Raw genomic sequence first — 22,111 nt, 5'->3', positions numbered from 1 at the left:
GGCCCATGATCACTCTGAATGAACTGCAGAGATCTACAGCTGAGGTGGGAGACTCTGTCCATAGGACACAATCAGTCGTACACTGCACAAATCTGGCCTTTATGGAAGAGTGGCAAGAAGAAAGCCATTTCTCAAAGATATCTATAAAAAGTCACCTGGGAGACACACCAAACATGTGGAAGAAGGTGCTCTGGTCAGATGAAACCAAAATCGAACTTTTTGGCCACAATGCAAAACGTTATGTTTGGCGTAAAAGCAACACAGCTCATCACCCTGAACACACCATCCCCACTGTCAAACATGGTGGTGGCAGCATCATGGTTTGGGCCTGCTTTTCTTCAGCAGGGACAGGGAAGATGGTTAAAATTGATGGGAAGATGGATGGAGCCAAATACAGCACCATTCTGGAAGAAAACCTGTTGCATTCTGCAAAAGACCTGAGACTGGGACGGAGATTTATCTTCCAACAAGACAATGATCCAAAACATAAAGCAAAATCTACAATGGAATGGTTCACAAATAAACGTATCCAGGTGTTAGAATGGCCAAGTCAAAGTCCAGACCTGAATCCCATCGAGAATCTGTGGAAAGAGCTGAAAACTGCTGTTCACAAATGCTCTCCATCCAACCTCACTGAGCTCGAGCTGTTTTGCCAGGAAGAATGGGCAAAAATTTCTGTCTCTCGATGTGCAAAACTGATAGAGACATAACCCAAGCGACTTGCAGCTGTAATCGCAGCAAAAGGTGGCGCTACAAAGTATTAACGCAAGGGGACCGAATAATATTGCACGCCCCACTTTTCAGTTTTTTATTTCTAAAAAAAGTTTAAAATATCCAATAAATTTCGTTCCACTTCACGATTGTGTCCCACTTGTTGTTGATTCTTCACAAAAAATTACAATTTCATATCGTTATGTTTGAAGCCTGAAATGTGGCAAAAGGTTGAAAAGTTCAAGGGGGCTGAATACTTTTGCAAGGCACTGTATATGATGTGCAATAAGCTGTCTGCACATATATCCCTTGTTGCTGTCACGGATAAAAGTACCATGGGTAAAATTGTCTTTTCTGGGGTGGATGGGATCTTCCAGCCAGACAATCCAACATGTCACACAGCTGCAAATGGCAGGTCGCACCTTACCACTGAGGCGCCGGAAAAGAACTATCATGTTGCATATGGGGCAACTTGTTCGTTCAGGGTGGTTCCCTCGAGAAGTGCAGCAACACAGTTCTCAAAAAGAGAAAGTGTGCTGGAATCAAAAACTAGCAGAAAAACAGACCGGATTATGCCTGACATCACAGTTTTAGGAGAAAAGGAGGTTTCCCAACAGAGGAGCTGGTAAAATTATGTTGGAGAAATCATGATAAAGAGAAACACTCCCACTTGTGGAGAATTAATGCACAGCCTATTGTACCAGTTAAGTTGTACAAACATATTAATGATAATTAAAGTAAACAGGATGCACCTGACCACAATTTAAAGTGCCACAGCAAAGGTCAAGGGGTCTGAATACTTTCTAAATCCACTTTATGAAAAACAGAAAACATTGGGGGCAAAAACGTTTTCATGGCACTGAACATTAAATGCCTTTTTGGGTTTGGGTTGTTGAACTGGTTCACAATAAATGATTCTTATTAGTGCAGTTTATCCATTTTACTCCCTCCCTACTCTCAATCCTAATTATAATGTTTGCATATTGAAAACACTCAAAGTTTACATACATACAAAATTTCCCTTTAAGCTCTGTGGGACAGACATCATCTGTATTTCTGCTGCTGCTTAGGTGCTTTGCAGCTGATCTGCACACCCAGACATCAAGGTATGTCTTTGTCTGGGATGGGTTTTCCTGCATGGACTAAGGTTAAAGAATGAATCTCTTTGCAGTGCCTAATCTAAAAATACTACAGCACAGAGATACAGTTGCACATACCTGTAGCAAAGACAGTCAGCAATGTAAAATATATTTTTTATTTTTTTTTATTTTTTTTTACCCCTTTTTCTCCCCTTTTAGCGCATCCAATTGTTCAATTAGCATCGTGCTTCCTCTCTGTCTATGCCGAACCCTGCCCTGACGGAGGTGATTGAAGCTAACCCGTATCCCCTCCGAAACACGAGCAGCAGCCAGATGCATCTTTGCCACCCACACATTGACGAGTTTTGGCGCCACCTAGCGTTGCATGCGGAGAGACACACCCTAAGGGCACCCTCTCCCATCTCTGTGTAAGCGCCTCCAATCAGCCGGCAGAGAACGCAATCGCATTCTGACAGAGAGAGACCCACATCCGGTTCTTTGTCCCACCCCCCACATGAGCAACCGGCCAATCGTTGCTCATATAGCCACTCAGCTTCGAACCGGTAAAGCAAGGCTGGATTCGATACCACGCTTCTCAGAATCCAGCCCTGGTTGCAGCGCGTTTCTTTTTACCGCTGCGCCACCTGAGCGGCTAGCAATGTAAATTTTTAATGTTTTATAAATTAATGACAGTGGCACCCGAGTCAGAACAGAAAACAGTTCACTCATGTGTCATGGGCTCCTTCTTCTAACCAGCATGGAATGAACTGTAACACCCACAGAGCAACACCCTGTGTCAGTGCCTAGTTCAAACAATAAAAAATGTTGTAACAGTGGGTATGATGTGATACCTATCTGGCCTTCTATTACATCTTTTGAGTTTCTATTAATAGCATATTTTGGAACTTGAAGTAATTCACACCTTCTAGGTTTCCAGATTTTCCCTGAGTATAGCTCTCTCAGCTGCATCTAGGTTGTCCTCTTTAAAATAAGCTCTTGTGAGATCACACCACCAACATGGTGTTTATTAAAATGCTAATAATTACTGTTTATTAGTTAGTAGCATGAAGCACAAAGTAAATGTGTCAAGAATTCATATGATTGTTTATGAATTAATACAATGTCATATTTATACCAACATTTGTTCAAAAATGATTATTAGGAGCCGCTCATGAACAACAATTGGCCTGTTGTTCAGATATGGGCGGGACTAAGCCGGATGGTGTCTCTGTCTCATGACTGGTGCAATTACGACCTCTGCTGGCTGATTGATGGCGCTTGCACAGAGATGAGAAATGAGTGCTCTCAGGGTGTGTCTCTCCGTACACAATGCTGAGCTGCACTGCACTCGTCAAAGTGTAGGTGATAAGATGCATACGGCATGCTGGCCATGTGTCGGCGTGGGTTAGCTATGTTTTCCTCAATCAGAGCAGGGATCGGCGTAGGTGATAAAATGCATACGGCATGCTGGCCACATGTCGGCGTGGGTTAGCTATGTTTTCCTCAATCAGAGCAGGGATCGGCATTAGTGGAGAGGAAGCATGACGCAATGGGGCAATTGGACGAGCTAAAAAGGGAGAAAAAGGGGAGAAAATGCATAAAGAAAATAATTAAAAAAAAATGCTTATTAGTGAAAAGTAGGGAAGGGGTAAAAAAAAGTACACAAATATCCAACTTTTGTATTTTAGGTCATGTGCTTTTAAACTACAAACACCATTTCTAGAAAAGTTGGAACATTTTATAAAATGCAATTAAATCAATAATCTGCCTCTCTGCCTCACATTTATTTAACTGACAATATACTGTATATTTATTGTATATATTTGAGACTGGAAATACTGATAAGCTAACATGACTAAGGTAAGAAGTGCAAATGCTAGTGACAACTGCTTTATGTGACAAAGTTAATGCTATTCTAAACAAGAAATAGAACTGATAGCTACTCTAGGACAAGGCTAACCGCTAATGCCAAATAAAATGTGTCAACAGACCAGACTAAACACTACACTAGACAAGACTAGCCATTACAAAATACAGTTCAGTTGGTCATTGAAAACATTAGAAATCTCTATATTTCTGTCAGTTAAATTTAAAGTTTAAGAAAATGGACAAATCCTAGATTCTTGTTTAAATTGCATTTTACAATAATGTAGCACCTTTTCCAAACATGAGGATTGTATTTGGGACTAATCTGACCAGTCTTATTTAACTGAATGTGATTGACAGTGTGCTGTCTTAAAGAGCTTTCAATAGAAGAGACTGATGCTGCAGCAAAAATCAATTTCTGATCCCACAGCCTGATGGTTCATTAATGTTTTCTGCTGTTATCTGCAAATGAACATTTGCGCACAGTTAGCATTTACTGCAGCGTCAGCGCATCCATATTAAAATCATTTGCATCATTAGCAAAAATAAGCAGATAAGCACACAGTAATGGATGATTTTACATACTGCATAAAGAGATACATAGGAGATACATACACTGCTATGATATTATTAGTCATTGATTGAATATTTGTCATACCTTATAATATCTGATCCTAAATGATTATTTTGTTTGTTAATTTGTTTGTAAACAAAAGGTTTGAAACATCTATTTACTCTATTTTTTCAGGTTTGAAACATCTGTTTTAAGGTGTACTTCTTGCTTGTGCGTTTTAGATCACTGATCATGGATTGATGAGCGGGCGTTTTCCTTTTTGAAAAAAGGCAGAATTTAAGTCCTGAAGCTGCAAAAAATTTAGTTTTTATATACATTTACATTTGATACCAAATCTTTCACCAATCCTTTCTACTTGTTATTCCTTCATTTCACCCAATAACTTAAGAAAAGGGTCAAAAAAAGCATTTGTGTGGCAGGTCGGGCACCTATACAGAGAATAATTGGCTGGTGGGACTGCTGGAGGGAATTCCTTGCAATTACTGCTGCAATTACAACCTCTACTAGCTTATCGATGGTGCTTGCACAATGAGACGGATGACAATGGAGATCAGTGCATGACTCTCCATGTGCAATATGGATCTCTATTTCATGCAGGTGATCAGTGGCAGTTGGTTACTACACACGTGTCAGAGGGGACATGTAATAGTCATGGCCCTCCTTAGCCAGGAGTAGATGTCAGCAGCAGTAGAGGCGAAATACAAATGGGTGAATAATGGATGAAAAAGTATTTGTGAGTTTAATCACAGATGGTGGATGAAAAAAGTTGGGACAGTAAGTAAAATGAAAATTTAAAAATTTAAAAAAAGCAGAAGTCACTTAGATATCAATTTGTAGGTGTGGTTGATATTTTTCCATTACATTTTCATCAACCACTTTATCCTGTTCAGGCTGGCCCAATTTCACTGGGCGCAATGCAGGAATACCCCAGCAGGCACAATTTCCTTGCAGTCATGCCAGGCTACACAGACATAGCCAATCATGTCTGTTACTTATTGAGTACTAGAACCCAGCACGTTCACTTTGTTCACAAGATGCAGGGTTACTTATAGTTCCTAGAATTAAAAAGATCATGGCTGGTGGAAGAGCATTTTCTTTTTGGTCTGTTGGTCCTGGATTCTGTAAAGTTGCTTTGAGACAATGTCCATTGTAAAAACCACTATACAAATAAATGTGACTTGACATGCCTATCCACCAACAGCAACACTGAGATTCTATCTGGATCTTAGCTGTGATGTACTAGTGTATTAGAGCGCTGTGCCACTCGAGTGTTTTGAGTTTGGAATCACGACCCAATTTCAGCCCAGTTTAAGCTTCTTGATAGATGCTTCACACTTGTTTAAAGAATATTTTGGTATAAACTGAAGTTCATCACTGTCTCGATAACAGGTCTAGTGGCTACTAACAACCCCAAATCATAACCAGCCCACCACTATACTTGCGATTTGGTATGAGGTGTTTGGCATAACAGCCTGTGTTTTAGTTATTTCAATGATCATTTATCGATCAACCATTCCAAACATAAGTCTTATCATTCAAAAGTATATTGTTCCAGAACTTTCGTGGTTTTTAACCATATTAATGCTTCCATATTATTTTTGGAGAGAGGCTTTTTTCTTGCCACCCTTTTATGAAAGCCGTACTTGTCCAGTCTTCTTTTAATTGTGCTATCATGAGCACAAACATTTAATGTGCTTACAGAGACCTGTAAGTTACGATTTCTCACTTGATGATGAACTAAGAAGGGTTTTCTTATTTTTCTCACTTGGTTGCTAAATGTTTGCTTTTGAAAAACATTTACTGTATGTAACTATATGCAGATATGTTTATAAAACATTATAAAACCTAGTGAGAACCATATAGGCCCTAACTGGTGGTGGGTGGTGGAAGGTGTACTTTCTTTTTCCCATGCAAATGATGGTACCTATTAGGTCTTCTGCTACTACACTGATAAGGCATTATCAGTCTTATTTAAATGAGAGTGACTAAAGAGATTAGAATGGAAGTGGCTTGTGCTGCAGCACAGATCAATGGGATCTCTTCAGTAATCTCTGTGAGTGTTCTGCAAAATGATAGTGCAGGTAATCATGCACAGCCCATGCTAACATGCATGCAGAGACACAGCCATATTATCAATCCATTCAAATATTTTACTGCTATGTAAAGAAAATATGCAGAAGCACTGCTTGACACAAATGTTGAAATGCTCCCGGTCACAGCTGTTACAGAACAGCCACTGTCCCAATACAAACCCAGATTTATAACAGCTCAACCCACAGAATTCTCTAAAAGGGAAGTGCATTACCACAGAGTGCATGAAAATAAACACATACACACACACCAATAAAACAGATTTACATTCTATCAAAAGAAATACTCACCGTGTCAGGAGGTCAGCACTGTTTGATACTGCATTGACCTATCATCCCCTGCTTCTCTTTTTACCTTATTCCCATTGGCAAGCTGCCAGCTCTTTTCCGCCGCTATTGCTACAGCTGCATTTAGTCCACTACTGTGCAAGAGAACTGCAGTGCAGAAACTGGGACTGTGCTCCGTCACTCCCTCACTCACGTGCACACACATACACACTTGCACACATAGCCACTCTGTCCTCCTTCTAGCTCACTGGCAAGGTCAGGAGAAGGATCCGCCTGGTACTTACTGACTCCAACACAGCAAGCACCTGCTGACTCCAGCATCACACATACTTACAAACATACACACACACACACACCCCTGTTCTAATTAACAATGAGCCCACCAGAATATTATGGTCATAAGATAAAGCATATTCTAGATTTCATAATGAACACGGCATGTGTTAGGAGAATTCCACTGCACTTGCTTAAAGAAAGTGGAGCATCGATTGGAATTCCACCGTACTTAAGCACTGACACTCTTAAGGAGATTACAGGGCAAGACAGAGAGAGAGAGAGAAATCCCTAATAATCAGGTCATGAACTACAGTATTTGCAGGCTGTTCTTCACTGTGCAATTGGTTCTACACTAGTGTAATGTCTCCATCTAGCTTCCTTACAGAGCAAACTGTGAATTATCCATATTAACAGACATTTAAAAAAAAGAGACAGAATTCAACACATTGTAAAAGACATATTTAATCAATTTACATAAATAAAAACATAGTTCCATTGTCGGTAGGTGTGCATAACTCCTAATTAGCAGGTCTGCTTCATTCATTTTGCTGTAAAGTAAAAGAAAGTTCAAATCAATGCAAAGTTCAAATAATTTGAAAACGCTCAAATTACCCAATGCATAAATCTGTCTAGTTGGCTACACAGTGGATATAAAAGCTCTACCCTGGTAAAATGGCATTTTAATGTAAAAATATCAGACCAAGATATAATAACTGCAGATATATTTACACCTGTAATGTGACCTATAATCTGTCCAATCCAATTATAAAACAAATTGAAATTGTTTAGAGTGGAAAAGGTAAAAAAAAAAAAAAAAGTGATCCTTAAGTGTAACTGGGGGTGTGGATGTGTTCATAATTAATTAATCACATTCAAACTCATTAACCTACCAATCTACCACTAATGAAATGGCTCTGATAAAGCTAAGCTCTTCTAGTTAGATTTTCTGACATTTACTTAGTTATTTACTTAGCAGCTTACAGTAAAAGCCATAGTACGTAAAGAGCTAACTAGGAGATCTCATTGTTGAAAGGTATCAGTCAGGAAAACCTTACAGAAGTTTACAAGGCATTACATATACCATGGAACACAGTGAGGAACACAGTGAGGATATTTTATCAACAAGTGGATAAAATATGGCACAATAAGGACAGGAGCTGCATGAATTTCCGGCAAGTACTACGTGTGTACTACATGTGACAACAATTTCCATTATATTCTATGTATTTCCTTGCTGTGGGATAGGGTGGCAAGAAAAACGTCCAAGCCCGGTTGCATTTCGCAAAAACCCACATCAAGGCTGCCAAAAGCAAAATGCTGGAGAATGTGTTATGGTATGATAAGACCAAGGTTAAACTTGTTGGCCATAATTTTTAAAACAACTCTGTGTATCAACAAAAAACAACATACACACAGTAAAGCATGGTGGTGGTAGCATTATGCTTTGGGGCTGTTTTTTTTTTTTTTAGCTGGGACTAGGGCTTCAGTCAGTTTGGAGGGTTTTATGAACAGTTCCAAATATCAGTCAAGTATGGCACAAAACATTCAGGCCTCTGCTAAAAAGTCAACACAACAACAACCCAAAGCACCTCCACATCAGCAATCAAAATGGCTTTACCAGAGAAATATCAAAATTTTGGAATGGCCCTCCAGAGCCCAAACATGAATCCAATTGAAAACCTGTGTGGGATGACCTGAAGAGGGCAGTGCACAGGAGATGCCCCTTACAATCTGAACAGATTTGAAGAATTTTTAAATGTTTTTTTTAATCGGATCAATTCAATTACAGGTTTAACCTTTTTGGTAGCATACCGTGTTACCAACCCTGTCTCAGAGTGGATATATTTAGCATGTACAAAAGTGACAAATGGGTTAATGGATTTTACATGTATAGTATGTGCAAATTACAGTATGTTTAGTGCATATGTAGCACGTTTGTCAAAGATGAGTTTCTTAATAAAATTAAGCACCTTTTATAATAGTTTCATACTTCTAGTAATCCTACATATTTTAACAGAGTTTTAACCTTTTTTGAATTTAGGATAATTAGAGTGATTTTAAGATCATCTTTTAAACAGCAAATATGTATTGAAAAATGTTAATGTCGGGTAAAAGGATACATACATTAGAATGCAAGGTCTAAATAAAGACCTCAGCAAATGATGTTTAAATCTACTTAATTTTATTTCATTTTCATGTTTTTTCACCACTTTATCCTGGTCAGAGTCACAGTGGGTCTGATTTCCCAATTATTGCTGGGTGCAATGCGCTAACAAACCCCAGACAAGAAAACAATCCATTGTGGGACCTCAGCCAGGTCCCAGCGCAGCCATAGCCATTAAGTAGACACCTGCCTGGGAAATTCAAACCCCAGATTTGAGTGGTAGAGGGCTAGCACAATTTACCACTGTGTCATCCGAGCCCTAAATCTACTTTATTTACAAAGTAATCACAACCAGGAATTAGAAATGACTGGATTGGGAGATAAATACAAATAAAATACAAATAAAGCATAAAAGGTTTACCAACAAGGCCCGTCCTCTGGTCTCAATAGGTAACAGTACAGTCCCAATTGCACATAGACAACATGTCACAGCAAATGGAGACAAGGCTAGCAGCACAGACTTGGACATCAATACCTAAAACACAACACAAGTTACAAACATTAACACAAATACACAATTATCAGGAGTTTACATTATGTTTCAAATATTAGTAAACACACTGGCAGTAGTACCTGAGCTATAAATGGTGCAATCATTCCACCAATACGACTAAACGAAGTGCAGAAGCCCATTCCTATGGAGCGCACTGCTGTGGGGTAAACCTGTGTGGAAATAGTACAGTATCAACAGTGCGTAATTCAGTTGACTTTCGAATACTTCTTACATTACTGTAAATATAACTATACACACACACATAAATCAATAATATATACAAGGGTTCTTCAAAAAGTTTCCACACTTTTTTTTTTACTTTATTTATTAAGAATTTCAAAAGCAAATTACATCACTTTTTTACGGTCACCTTCCGATGCATTTTTCCAGCGTTGTACCAACTCTTTAATGCCATCAGCAAAAATGTTTTTGGTTGAGCGCAAAGCCACTGATGCACCAGTGCTTTTACATCATCATCACATGAAAATCTTCTTCCCCTTAAACCTTTATGAGCGGTCCAAAAAGGTGGAAATCAGATGGTGCTAAATCTGGACTATAAGCTCTCTCTCTCAGTCTCTCAGACACGACCAATTACTAGTTCTCCTACCCTCACTGTTTTCAACCAAAATATAAAAGTGTGGAAACTTTTTGAAGATTCCTCGTACATCCTGAAAAATGCAAAAGTCAACAATACTCCTGGGGTAGCCTAGTGGTTGAGGTACTGGACTAGCAACCAGTAGGTCACTGGTTCAAGCCACACCACTGCTAGGTTGCTGCTGTTGGGCCTTTGAGCAAGGCCCTTAGCCCTCAGTTGCTCAGACTGTATACTGTAACTGTGCTGTCGCGTTGAGTAAAGGCATCTGCTAAATGCCGAAAATGTAAATGGTATTCAATAATCAATCATTTATTACAACTATGTATAATAAACGCATTGAATTTACTGTGGCCAGAGGCTATCTTGCTAATGCTAAGATATAATCAGCAGCTATCTTGGAAATACCAGAGATGCGCTGCTGTTTGTAGCCAGTGGGTGCAGTTTTTCTAAAATACAGCACACCACCGGCCACAATAGGGGAATAAACTTTAAATAATTCACTTTGCATGTTTATATGAGTAGAAATTAATGTAATTGTGTAATCTGTAATGTGAGCTGTTCCGAATCGTGCAAGTGGTTTTATATTTCATGTATTTTATATTTTTATGTATGAGTCACTGTTTTCGTATGTACAGTGTATCACAAAAGTGAGTACACCCCTCACATTTCTGCAGATATTTAAGTATATCTTTTCATGGGACAACACTGACAAAATGACACTTTGACACAATGAAAAGTAGTCTGTGTGCAGCTTATATAACAGTGTAAATTTATTCTTCCCTCAAAATAACTCAATATACAGCCATTAATGTCTAAACCACTGGCAACAAAAGTGAGTACACCCCTAAGAGACTACACCCCTAAATGTCCAAATTGAGCACTGCTTGTCATTTTTCCTCCAAAATGTCATGTGACTCGTTAGTGTTACTAGGTCTCAGGTGTGCATAGGGAGCAGGTGTGTTCAATTTAGTAGTACAGCTCTCACACTCTTTCATACTGGTCACTGAAAGTTCCAACATGGCACCTCATGGCAAAGAACTCTCTGAGGATCTTAAAAGACGAATTGTTGCGCTACATGAAGATGGCCAAGGCTACAAGAAGATTGCCAACACCCTGAAACTGAGCTGCAGCACAGTGGCCAAGATCATCCAGCGTTTTAAAAGAGCAGGGTCCACTCAGAACAGACCTCGCGTTGGTCGTCCAAAGAAGCTGAGTGCACGTGCTCAGCGTCACATCCAACTGCTGTCTTTGAAAGATAGGTGCAGGAGTGCTGTCAGCATTGCTGCAGAGATTGAAAAGGTGGGGGGTCAGCCTGTCAGTGCTCAGACCATACGCCGCACACTACATCAAATTGGTCTGCATGGCTGTCACCCCAGAAGGAAGCCTCTTCTGAAGTCTCTACACAAGAAAGCCCCCAAACAGTTTGCTGAAGACATGTCAACAAAGGACATGGATTACTGGAACCATGTCCTATGGTCTGATGAGACCAAGATTAATTTGTTTGGTTCAGATGGTCTTAAGCATGTGTGGCGGCAATCAGGTGAGGAGTACAAAGATAAGTGTGTCATGCCTACAGTCAAGCATGGTGGTGGGAATGCCATGGTCTGGGGCTGCATGAGTGCAGCAGGTGTTGGGGAGTTACATTTCATTGAGGGACACATGAACTCCAATATGTACTGTGAAATACTGAAGCAGAGCATGATCCCCTCCCTCCGGAAACTGGGTCGCAGGGCAGTGTTCCAGCATGATAATGACCCCAAACACACCTCTAAGACGACCACTGCTTTATTGAAGAGGCTGAGGGTAAAGGTGATGGACTGGCCAAGCATGTCTCCAGACCTAAACCCAATAGAACATCTTTGGGGCATCCTCAAGCGGAAGGTGGAGGAGCGCAAAGTCTCGAATATCCGCCAGCTCCGTGATGTCATCATGGAGGAGTGGAAAAGCATTCCAGTGGCAACCTGTGAAGCTCTGGTAAACTCCATGCCCAGGAGAGTTAAGGCAGTTCTGGGAAATAATGGTGGCCACACAAAATATTGACACTTCAGGAACTTTCACTAAGGGGTGTACTCACTTTTGTTGCCGGTGGTTTAGACATTAATGGCTGTATATTGAGTTATTTTGAGGGAAGAATAAATTTACACTGTTATATAAGCTGCACACAGACTACTTTTCATTGTGTCAAAGTGTCATTTTGTCAGTGTTGTCCCATGAAAAGATATACTTAAATATCTGCAGAAATGTGAGGGGTGTACTCACTTTTGTGATACACTGTATGTGCATGTTTGGTTAACCTAGCCCATTTGTATGTGTTTCATCAATCCTCGTCAAGAGATTTCCTGCTTGTCGTATTGTAATTTTGGTGAAGCGCATTTCCAGTGCAAATCAGGGCTGTCCCTTATTTTACTATGAATTTAAATAAAAAGTACATGAAAGTGCCGTTTATTGTGTTACTATGAATTTAAATAAAAAGTACATGAAAGTGCCGTGGCTTACCTCTGCAGTGTAAATATAAACCACATTAAAATTCATTGAGACCAGAGAGCGGAGCACAAAGAGCAGCACAGTGAAACCAAACCTGCAGGGATTAGGAAAGAAATCACTGTAACACTGATGCAAAGACTGGTTATAGCTGCCTGAATAAAAATATGAATTTACTAAATACACATAAATGAAGTTACAAACGGCAACAGTTCACTTAGAAGTAACTAGAAGACAACTAAAATCTGGCAAGTATGGTGGGGAACAACAAAGGTTGAACCACTTTTGTTTTGGCTATTTAATAAAAATCTGGTGCAAATATTCACTTCAAACATACACACGTACCCAATCCTAAAAACACTGTGGTGCTCTGTCACTCTGCAAACAGTTCTTTTTAAAAAAATGCATTTTCTTCCCATTTTTGTCTTCTGCTGCTGAGAGATGCCAGATTGTATCCGAGGAGAGCACGTCGCTGTACACACCTCTTCCGACAAGTGTACATCCCTCCTCTTCTCACCCCTGCATTCTGCACAGGTGTCTCTTCCGCCAATCAGGGTCCTTACACAGCGTATGAAGACCCACCCACCCACTCATAGTCCGGCCAATTAGTATCTGCTGCAGGCACTGCCAATTATGCCTGCTAGATGGCACCCGGCCGACTGGTGGCAACACCGAGTTTCGAACTGGGGAGTTCAGAAACTCTGTGCTGGTGTGCAAGCGGAATATCCCACTGCGCCACCTGGGCATCTGCAAACCGTTCTTAATCTCAATCAACTAAGAAACTAAATTTGGGCATATTAACAAAATGTATGTCATTTTTGTTTGTTATAGTGTCTGAATATTTTTGACCTTCACTATGTTTCTCTTTGTTATACTAATAGACCAGTTTATAACAATAAAGTTTAAGGACATTGTGTTTACATTTGAAGCGGATATACACACTGAAAAATAAAAAAATGCTTGAATACTTGTTCCCACCCACTCTTAGTACAAGGATTTAAGGCACAGAAACATTTATATATAAATTACAAAAGATTATGCAGGCACAAATGCAATTTGAGGTGCTCAGGTGGGGCAGCTGTAAATTCCACTAGCCCAGTATCGCTTAAATGCAGGGTTCAAATTCCCAGCAGAGCGATCGACATGTCGGCATCTACATACAGAAATGAATGGCTATGTCTGAGTGGGATGCTATCTGATGTGCGTTACTCTATTGCACTCTGGGTTTCACGGGAAACCTGACCCATCATGAGCCTGATCTGGATATAAAGGTGGTAAAACATAAAAAATGTATTTATTTATTAGGATTTTAATGTCATGTTTTACACTTTGGTTACATTCATGACAGAAACGGTAGTTATTTATTATACAAGGTTCATCACTTCACAAGGTTTTATTGAACAGTCATGGACAATTTAGTGTCTCCAATTCACCTCACTTGCATGTTTTTGGACTGTGGGAGGAAACCGGAGCACCCGGAGGAAACCCACACGGAAACAGGGAGAACATGCAAACTCCACACAGAAAAGAACCCGGACTGCCCCACCTGGGGATTGAACCCAGGACCTTCTTGCTGTTTGCTGCTCTACCACTGGTAAAACCTGTTTTTGAACATGGACACTTTAATAACAAGGCAATATTTACATATGTTTGATTGTGGAAATACGTTAGACCCAATAATTATTTTGCATACTTCTTTTTACTATTTATTTTTCAAATGCTGTATTCTGGGTAAGGTCACAGCAGGTCCTGTTCCACTAGGAAACAGTGGATGCAAGGCAGAAACATCCTGGACAAGACACCAAGCAGGATTTTAGTAGTTGCAGGCTAGTGTATTAGAGCTGAGTGCCTTCTTTATTATTTCTTATTTTGCCTTTATTATCGTGTGTTTTTTGTGCCTTTGTGCAATAATCACAAAAGATATGGCCCCTTATATGGATAATTAGTTGTTATTTGTTTGTTTAAAAGGATTTTAACATTATGTTTTACACTTTGGTTACATTCATGACAGAAACAATAGTTACTAGTTACTAAGGTTCATCAGTTCTAACATCAAGTTTTAACATCAAACACGCAGACACGGGGAGAACATGCAAACTCCACACAGAAAGGACATCGGACCGCCCCACCTGGGGATCGAACCCAGGATGATTTGTTGTTAAAATCACATTAAAGTAGCATGTACTTACATTGTGCTGCAGATATTAACCAGCATAAAGAAGACGGCGGAGAGGACTTGCAGAATGACCATACTGAACTTTCGGCCCACAATGTACAACAAGGCAATGTTCAGAGGGATGACTGAAAAGAAAGCAAAATACCAAAATGACTCATGGATGGATGGATGGATGGATGGATGGATGGATGGATGGATGGATGGATGGATGGATGGATGGATGGATGGATGGATGGATGGATGGATGGATGGATGGATGGATGGATGGATGGATGGATAGATAGATAGATAGATAGATAGATATTGTACCTAGTAAATGGCAAAGCACCCTGAATTTAAAAAAAGCCCTGATTTAGAGCTCCTCTATCAAAACACATTAAAGCTGGAGGGTGACTTTGAAGCAAAAGCAGTGTGTTTATAACTATTGTTACCATTTAATCCTTGTCAGGTAAGGCAAGGTGGGAAATCCTCCTGACAGGCCTTCATTCCATTCTGCACATTAAGTACAAACTATGGCCAAGTTTGAGTCGATAATCAATCTACTGGCATGTAATGTTACAAGGTTGGAAGAAAATCAGAGTCCTCAGATTAAAACCCACACATACATTAGAGGAAAATGTCACAGTCTTCACAATACTATTAATAGTGACAATTGTGTTTTGATTAGTACAAGCCAGCAACTGTTATTAACATGATTTGAACAACGACTGGCTGTCAACAAACAATGTAAACTGCAAACATTTCTCTCAAATGTCAGATATATAAATACTAGAGGTCTCTTGCATGTCCTGGGCCCACTAAGTTTTAATCTGGTTCTGCTCACTATAAACATTACATAAAATGTCAACACTTATTTAAGACTGAATTTGGATGCCTAACTTTACTACATTTAACCATGCAGTGCTATCTGTGGCCTCATTAGCTACAGTAACTAGTTGTATCAATTGTTTATCAATATTTAAACAAAAACAGTCATTCAACAACTATTGTAAGATGATGGGTAAGAGGGTTTATAAAATTATGATTTCCCTGTTAGTCACCGTCACACAGTGGACGGTGAACAAAATAAATAAATCTTTGTCTACTGTGAGTTTCTTGATTTTTATACACTTTTAAAATAATTGTAATTTTCTGTGTTGACATTAGCAGATGTCTAAAACAATAAAATGCTTTTCCTTTGAAGTTAAGAAACCATTCATAAATGTCTTATTTCCTAGCCATTTTTAAACGCCTGCTTAATTGCTTCATTTACCCGATATGTTATGAGTTAAAATTAATTTGTGCCTACTCATCCAAACTTTTGTTTGAACGTTTCAAGACCAACCCCTGAGAAAGATATTCCATCTTTTTCACACACTACTATGCAGTATGTAATGCATAATACTCAATTTAATGTGGCCTAATTTATCACAAGAATGTCTACAGTATCACCCATTGGTCAGTATGCATTTATCGTGACTCTGACACAAAATAAATCTTAAAAATACCTGTTTACTATCTCTGCAGGTCATATATATTTTTTCTTTTCATATGTTTGTCTTGTTGCAGTTATGCTCAGAAATAAGCACTATGCTAAAAATATGTTAATACTCTATATTTAGGGCCTATGTTGTTAAGGGAGCACTTACGTGCCACCTCTCCTAGAGAGCTGATAAGGAGCGTCTGGTAGTCTTCCATGTTAAATGGGATGCAGTAGCACAGTGTTTCGTCCTCGCTCTGTTTGATGCCGTGCTCTGCGTTGGCATCAGTTACACACAGCAGGTTCTTCTCCAGCAGCTCTGAACTGCTTAGCACAGAGCCATAATATAAGAAAGAGGCCACAAACCTGCAGAAATACAAACAAGTACAGAAACAAAGTATTAAGACTATACATTCAGCACTAATTGTAATAAAACTCAACATTCAAACCATTAATTTACAACAATGACACTGAGTTCTCAATACTTTTTTTAATTCAGTTAATTAATGTACAGTATATAAAAAATAAATAGCCTTGTATTGTTTTAAGATTATTTATTTGCTTCCATGTGCCTGAAGCAGTAAATTGTCCTCATGTCTCAGAGAGCCACATTTAATCTCAAACGAGATAGTCTGGAGAAACCTGTTAGGGATTCTGGCTTAAAGGTGTGTGGGAATAGTCTTACCAGGGCATACCAAACCTAGTTTGAATCTTTATTATATCTGCCTTATGAAGGCAGAGCATAAAATGATTGAAATTCCTGCTTTCCAAACCGGCTCATGGATTTAAATAGTCCCATGGATTTTTAATGTCTTGCTACTAATATTATAGTTACACACTGAGTAGCACATATGATGCAGCATAGAGTGCTGGAAGGATCCGAAAAGCAGGATGTGTGTCAGTAAGTACATGTATGTGTGTCTTCATAAATAAAAGGAAAACAATTTGTAAAATATTACCATGAATACCACAGCAGTAAAGATGTTCTCAAGAAGGCTCGACTGATCAGTGTGGATGCTTTCCCTCTCTCCATCTGACAACACACAACACAAATAGATAAATAGAAAACACTCAACCTGTGTGACTGGTGTTGGTTTGTGTATGTATATGTGTGTTCAACTTAAAGCTAACATACCACTACAGGCTCACGTAGCTCTCCCTCTGGCAAGCTGGCTCCATTCATTTTGGCAATCCACGTTAATGTGGCAACAGCACCCTCCACATTACCCGCAGAGACCTGAAACCTTGCCGACTCAGGGATTAACTAAAGGGAAAAAAATACACAACTTACAATGGCTGTTATTAGTAACTGGTACATCATTGTAAATAATACTCTAGCCGAGGACATGAGAAATATAGTAATTTAATACTTAATAAAAAATTAAACAGTGTAGCTTTGTAGTTCACAACCTTTTTGTCAGATAGGCTGCATCATTTGTACAGGGTTCAACATTTGCACTAATGTACTGTACAGTAATACTGACCTAAAGTTTTTTGGGTTTTTTTGCATTACCTACTAAAGAAAATTTTATGCTAAGTGACAATTTTAAAACCCTGTGATGAATTGGCATTTGCCTCCAATATTCCTCCCTTGCTTCCACTGATTCCAGGTAAATTAAACTCACCATGACACTGACCAGGATAAAGAAGTTAATAAAAATAAAACTTAAACTTAGCAAACTCAAACTGTGATGATTCATATTATATTTATTTACCTAATCTCCAGTTGCACTATTGGTATATATATACTATTGATATTGTATTTGGTAATAACAGCACCGGAATGCATGAAACTACGAACTAGTTATTAAATTATTTAGTTGATAGTTATAAAGTAATTATATAACTATATAAGAAGTATTTAATCAAAACTAAATATGATTGTTTAGGTGGAAAACATATTGTTTTGCACAGAATGGCAAAATTTAGTTTAAATAGCTATATATTTTCAGTAAGCCTGCTGTATTTCATAGCAGCTTCACCAGTGGTTTACTGTTAAAACTTTAATTTACAGCTTTTACAGTTTTATCAAGTTTGTGGGTAATATTTGTATAAACTCGATGATTACATAATTTTATGACTAAATTTTTAAAGCAAGAGTTAAGATATCACAGAAAAATTAATATGAGACAAGGAAACTTTCAGCATGGCTTGGGAGATTCACCTAAATCTATTAAGACATGCATTAGTACATCTGCATGCAAAACATTTATTTGCACATGTTAATGAACAGTTTTTATGTTGATAAAATTACAAAAATGCAAATTGTCATATCTACAAAAGTTTGGACATCTTTTTCAATGTTACATCTCAGAATTAATAGCAAAGAAATGCTTCAAAAAGTCGTACTCGTAAAACTCGTATTAAAGTATATTTAGGGTGGATCATAAATAATGATAAATGGTCACAATTATTTTTCTAGCTGTACTTTAGTAAGCCAGTAAACTAGTTTCTGTCAGTAAACTAAATTAATGACAATGCAATGACATGCTTTATGAAAATAATCACTTAGACAAAGTTAGCAAAATTACCAAAGGTATAATGCTTTGGAGCTGTGTGGCAGCCAGTGTCACTGGTAACATTAGTAAGAAAGTATCCTCTGTGTTCCATTTTATTTTGTTTTTATCCTGGTCAAGGTTTTGGTGGGTCTGGATTTCCTGAAATCACTTGCCACAAATGCAGTAACACACCCAAGACAGGATGTCAATCCATCACAAGACCCCAGCCACTACTCCCCCTTCTTCCCCAGACACAGCCAGTCATGTCTGTATCAGTGGCGATTTCTCTAAGGGATTTCTGCAAGGGAAGCTCAGCTTCCCCTAAAATGTAAAAAATTAAATGGTCAAATATGTACAGTTGTGTTAACATTTCATTGACTACAAATGCGTTAGAACACGTTCATCTCGAAGACGAGTTCGTTCAGAATCACTACTTATCACAAATCGACTGACTCGATTTTGTTAACTTAACTCATACATTCACGTAGCATCAATGCATTTGCCCGTAGAAGCTGAGCGTCTATTCACTTCAATAGGACTGCATGGTAGGGTTTTTTTTCATTGCTTCGAAACTTGCCGGTCATTGGATAAATGCCATGATTTTGTCCCGCCCCTGGACGCTGAGCGTCTCTGGGGGTGAATGGAGCTGTGGGCGGGTCTGGACACTGAGCTTCTGCAAGATGATTGGAGGATCAGTCGAAAGGCTGAATCCCGTTTTGATTGACAGCTAGTTTGAGCTCTACACTGTCACTTCTCAAACTCAAAAGAAGCTTTATTGTCATGACAAATAAGGACATTCATATTGCCAAAGCAATACACTTAATCATTAGTCACTTAATCACTGGGAGCTTCAGTCCCATTGCGGATTTTGCGAGTGAAGTCAAAAGACAAACTGCAACCCATTTCAGGCCATTTTCTTGAAAAGGAACAGAGGGCAGAATTTATGTATAAATAAATTGACAAATTTTATGATGTAAGCCGACAATGAGCTTCCCCTCTTTGAAAGACCAGCAGCCACCACTGGTCTGTATGTAGAGGTCCGACTGCAAAATAACATTGGTAGGGATTTGAACCCTGAAACCTGAGCACTAATAGGTAAAAAAAAAGTGCATAACCATGAACAATGTATAAAGATCATCTATAGCTGCAGCTGTTGTTTCAATTGGTATCAGAGCAAAAGAAAATAATTTGAAGTATTTTACTAATCAAACAGATAGTCACAAGAGCACTCATTTGCTCAATTTCTTGTGCCCATCACTGGCAATAATCATTTAATTTAAACATAGATGTTTAAAAATCTTTTAGTGCAGCTTCACCTGAAAAAGTCCAATGAGTACAACACCAGGGATGACAGACAGCCGAATCATCCAGCGCCAGCCCATTGTGGGTACCACGGTCATTCCCAGAATGATAATGAGCATGGATCCCAACATCCAAAAGATCTAACAACAATTACAACAATAGTTCAACATTAGAATTTTCCTATAGAAATACTATCATTATTATATGAATCCTGTGACTGCTTACTTACTGAGGCAAGGGGCAGCACAGAGCCTCTGTATTTTGCAGGGATGAATTCTGTCTTCAGAACAAACCTTTATTAAAAAAAAAAGATAAATTGTTTGCTTTTATTAATCATTACATATACACACTATGGTTCAAAGTATGTGGACACCCTTAGTAATTATTGAATTCAGGTTTTTGTCACACTCACTGCTAACAGTTGTATAAAATTGATGATATGATGTCAAATATATGCTTCTAAAATTGTGGGAGCAGTTACATTGCATTACTCCTATGCAAAAGTAAGGTATGTAAAGACATTCTTTGGCGAGTTTGGCGTAAAAAAAGGCCAGTGGCCTGAACAGAGCCCTGATCTCAACCCCACTGAATGCCACTGGCCTCGTCCAACCTTTGTGCCAGACCTCACAAATGCTCTTTTGACTTAATGGGCAGACATTCCCATAGACACAGTCCAAAATATAGTGGAAAGCCTTTCCAAAATATTGAAGGCTGTCCAAGAAGGGATATCTAACAAGCTCATGCAGAGACGTTTGTGTACCTTTGGCTATATAGTGTAGGTCATAATTCAGGTCTGACTGAGTCCAGTCAAATAACTAAAATGATTTGATTCCATGATTTAAGTTTAGTCTGTGCTGTTGTGCATGTACCCTTGTGACGTGGCAGCTACTCCACAGCCCACCATGCTGCGCAGGAAAATGAACCATCCATAGGAAGGTGCAAATGATGTAAGAACAGAAAAATATGCTGCCCACACGAAGCCTCCAATCACCACCTGCACACAAATAACACTATAGATTGGAAACAAACTCAAAACTAATACCTTCATGTTGTTTTGAGAAACTGATGCACTTTCAGGTAAAAAAAGTCCATGCTTCTATTTCTGAGATGTTCTCGTGACATCTTGCATTCACAGCATGTAAAAAATCAATAACATGAAAAGTTATAAGGATTACCTTCCAACGGCCGTATTTATCTGCCACATATCCACACAGCACCCCACATACCATAAATCCAAAAAACACCATCTGAAAAAAACAAAGCAAAAAAACAACAATACAGTTAAATGTTAAAATAATGAAAATGATCTAAATAAGCAATAATAGTTAAGAAGAACTTTCAAGTTCAAAATCAATGTGGCAACCTGAGAGGCAAAGCAAAATGCTCATTTCACATTAACAGAACTGCAGAACAGAATGGTGTATGTATAATTCAGAACCCAGACTTCAATATTGTTAAAAAATAGGTAGATTAACATGCTCTGGGGAGCTTTGCTGGTAAATTACGCTAGCCCACTACTGCTAGAATCAAGGGTTTGAATTCCCAGCAGTTTGTGGCTGAAGCGTCCTATCCAGGGTGTGTTTATGCATGGCGCCCAGTGATTACTGGAAAACTGGGACCACCATAAATAAATAAATAAACCATGCTCAGTTATATTGTGAGAATGACAGCACTTGTTGAATTGGCCATTACTCCAGACATACATCAAATCTACAGTATTTAATCCACATTAAATTTCAAAAGGCTTCCAAATCAATGTGCACTGTATGGGTTACAATTTTATTTATATCAATTTTCATTCTGTCATGCAAAATGTAATTGTTTCTTATGAATACTGTATTAATAATTAATTAGCAGTTTACATCACAATTACTTAATAAGTAAACTAGTTGTGGCTACTGCTGGATAAAAATCTTACCGTCGAGACCAGGGCCACTTGCCAATCCTTCAGATGCCATTCACATCGGATCTCAGGAGACATCACAGCCAGCAGCATGATCTCCATTGCCTCTACAATCTATATTACACAACCAGGAAGGTCATGGCAAATGCAAAATAT

At 38.7% G+C, this 22,111-nt stretch overlaps 2 protein-coding genes across 11 annotated transcripts in view; both read right to left on the bottom strand.

Moving 5' to 3' along the window:
- mical3b (microtubule associated monooxygenase, calponin and LIM domain containing 3b) overlaps positions 1-6,830 on the bottom strand; it is a 54,120-nt gene extending 47,290 nt beyond the window's left edge. For all 10 annotated transcript variants that reach the window (XM_062994818.1, XM_062994765.1, XM_062994802.1 and 7 more), the window contains exon 1: positions 6,612-6,830. The gene's annotated coding sequence lies outside the window, so the exon portion shown is untranslated. The remainder of the gene's footprint in view (positions 1-6,611) is intronic.
- A 542-nt stretch (positions 6,831-7,372) lies between these two features.
- svopl (SVOP-like) lies at positions 7,373-22,047 on the bottom strand. The gene is made up of 13 exons (XM_063005283.1): positions 21,971-22,047; positions 21,228-21,299; positions 20,922-21,046; positions 20,282-20,345; positions 20,067-20,192; positions 17,388-17,516; positions 17,212-17,285; positions 16,422-16,618; positions 14,807-14,918; positions 12,633-12,714; positions 9,622-9,711; positions 9,410-9,523; positions 7,373-7,432 (listed from the first exon to the last, which is right to left on the bottom strand). The coding sequence occupies exons 1-13, from the start codon at positions 22,031-22,033 to the stop codon at positions 7,421-7,423; spliced, it is 1,260 nt and encodes a 419-aa protein (XP_062861353.1). The 5' UTR covers positions 22,034-22,047; the 3' UTR covers positions 7,373-7,420.
- Positions 22,048-22,111: the final 64 nt, after the last annotated feature.

The sequence above is a fragment of the Trichomycterus rosablanca genome, chromosome 1 (genome assembly GCF_030014385.1).
Source record: "Trichomycterus rosablanca isolate fTriRos1 chromosome 1, fTriRos1.hap1, whole genome shotgun sequence".
Taxonomy (NCBI): Eukaryota; Metazoa; Chordata; class Actinopteri; order Siluriformes; family Trichomycteridae; genus Trichomycterus; species Trichomycterus rosablanca.
Note: the sequence above shows the minus strand (reverse complement) of the source record. Positions and strands in the feature narration are given on the sequence as shown.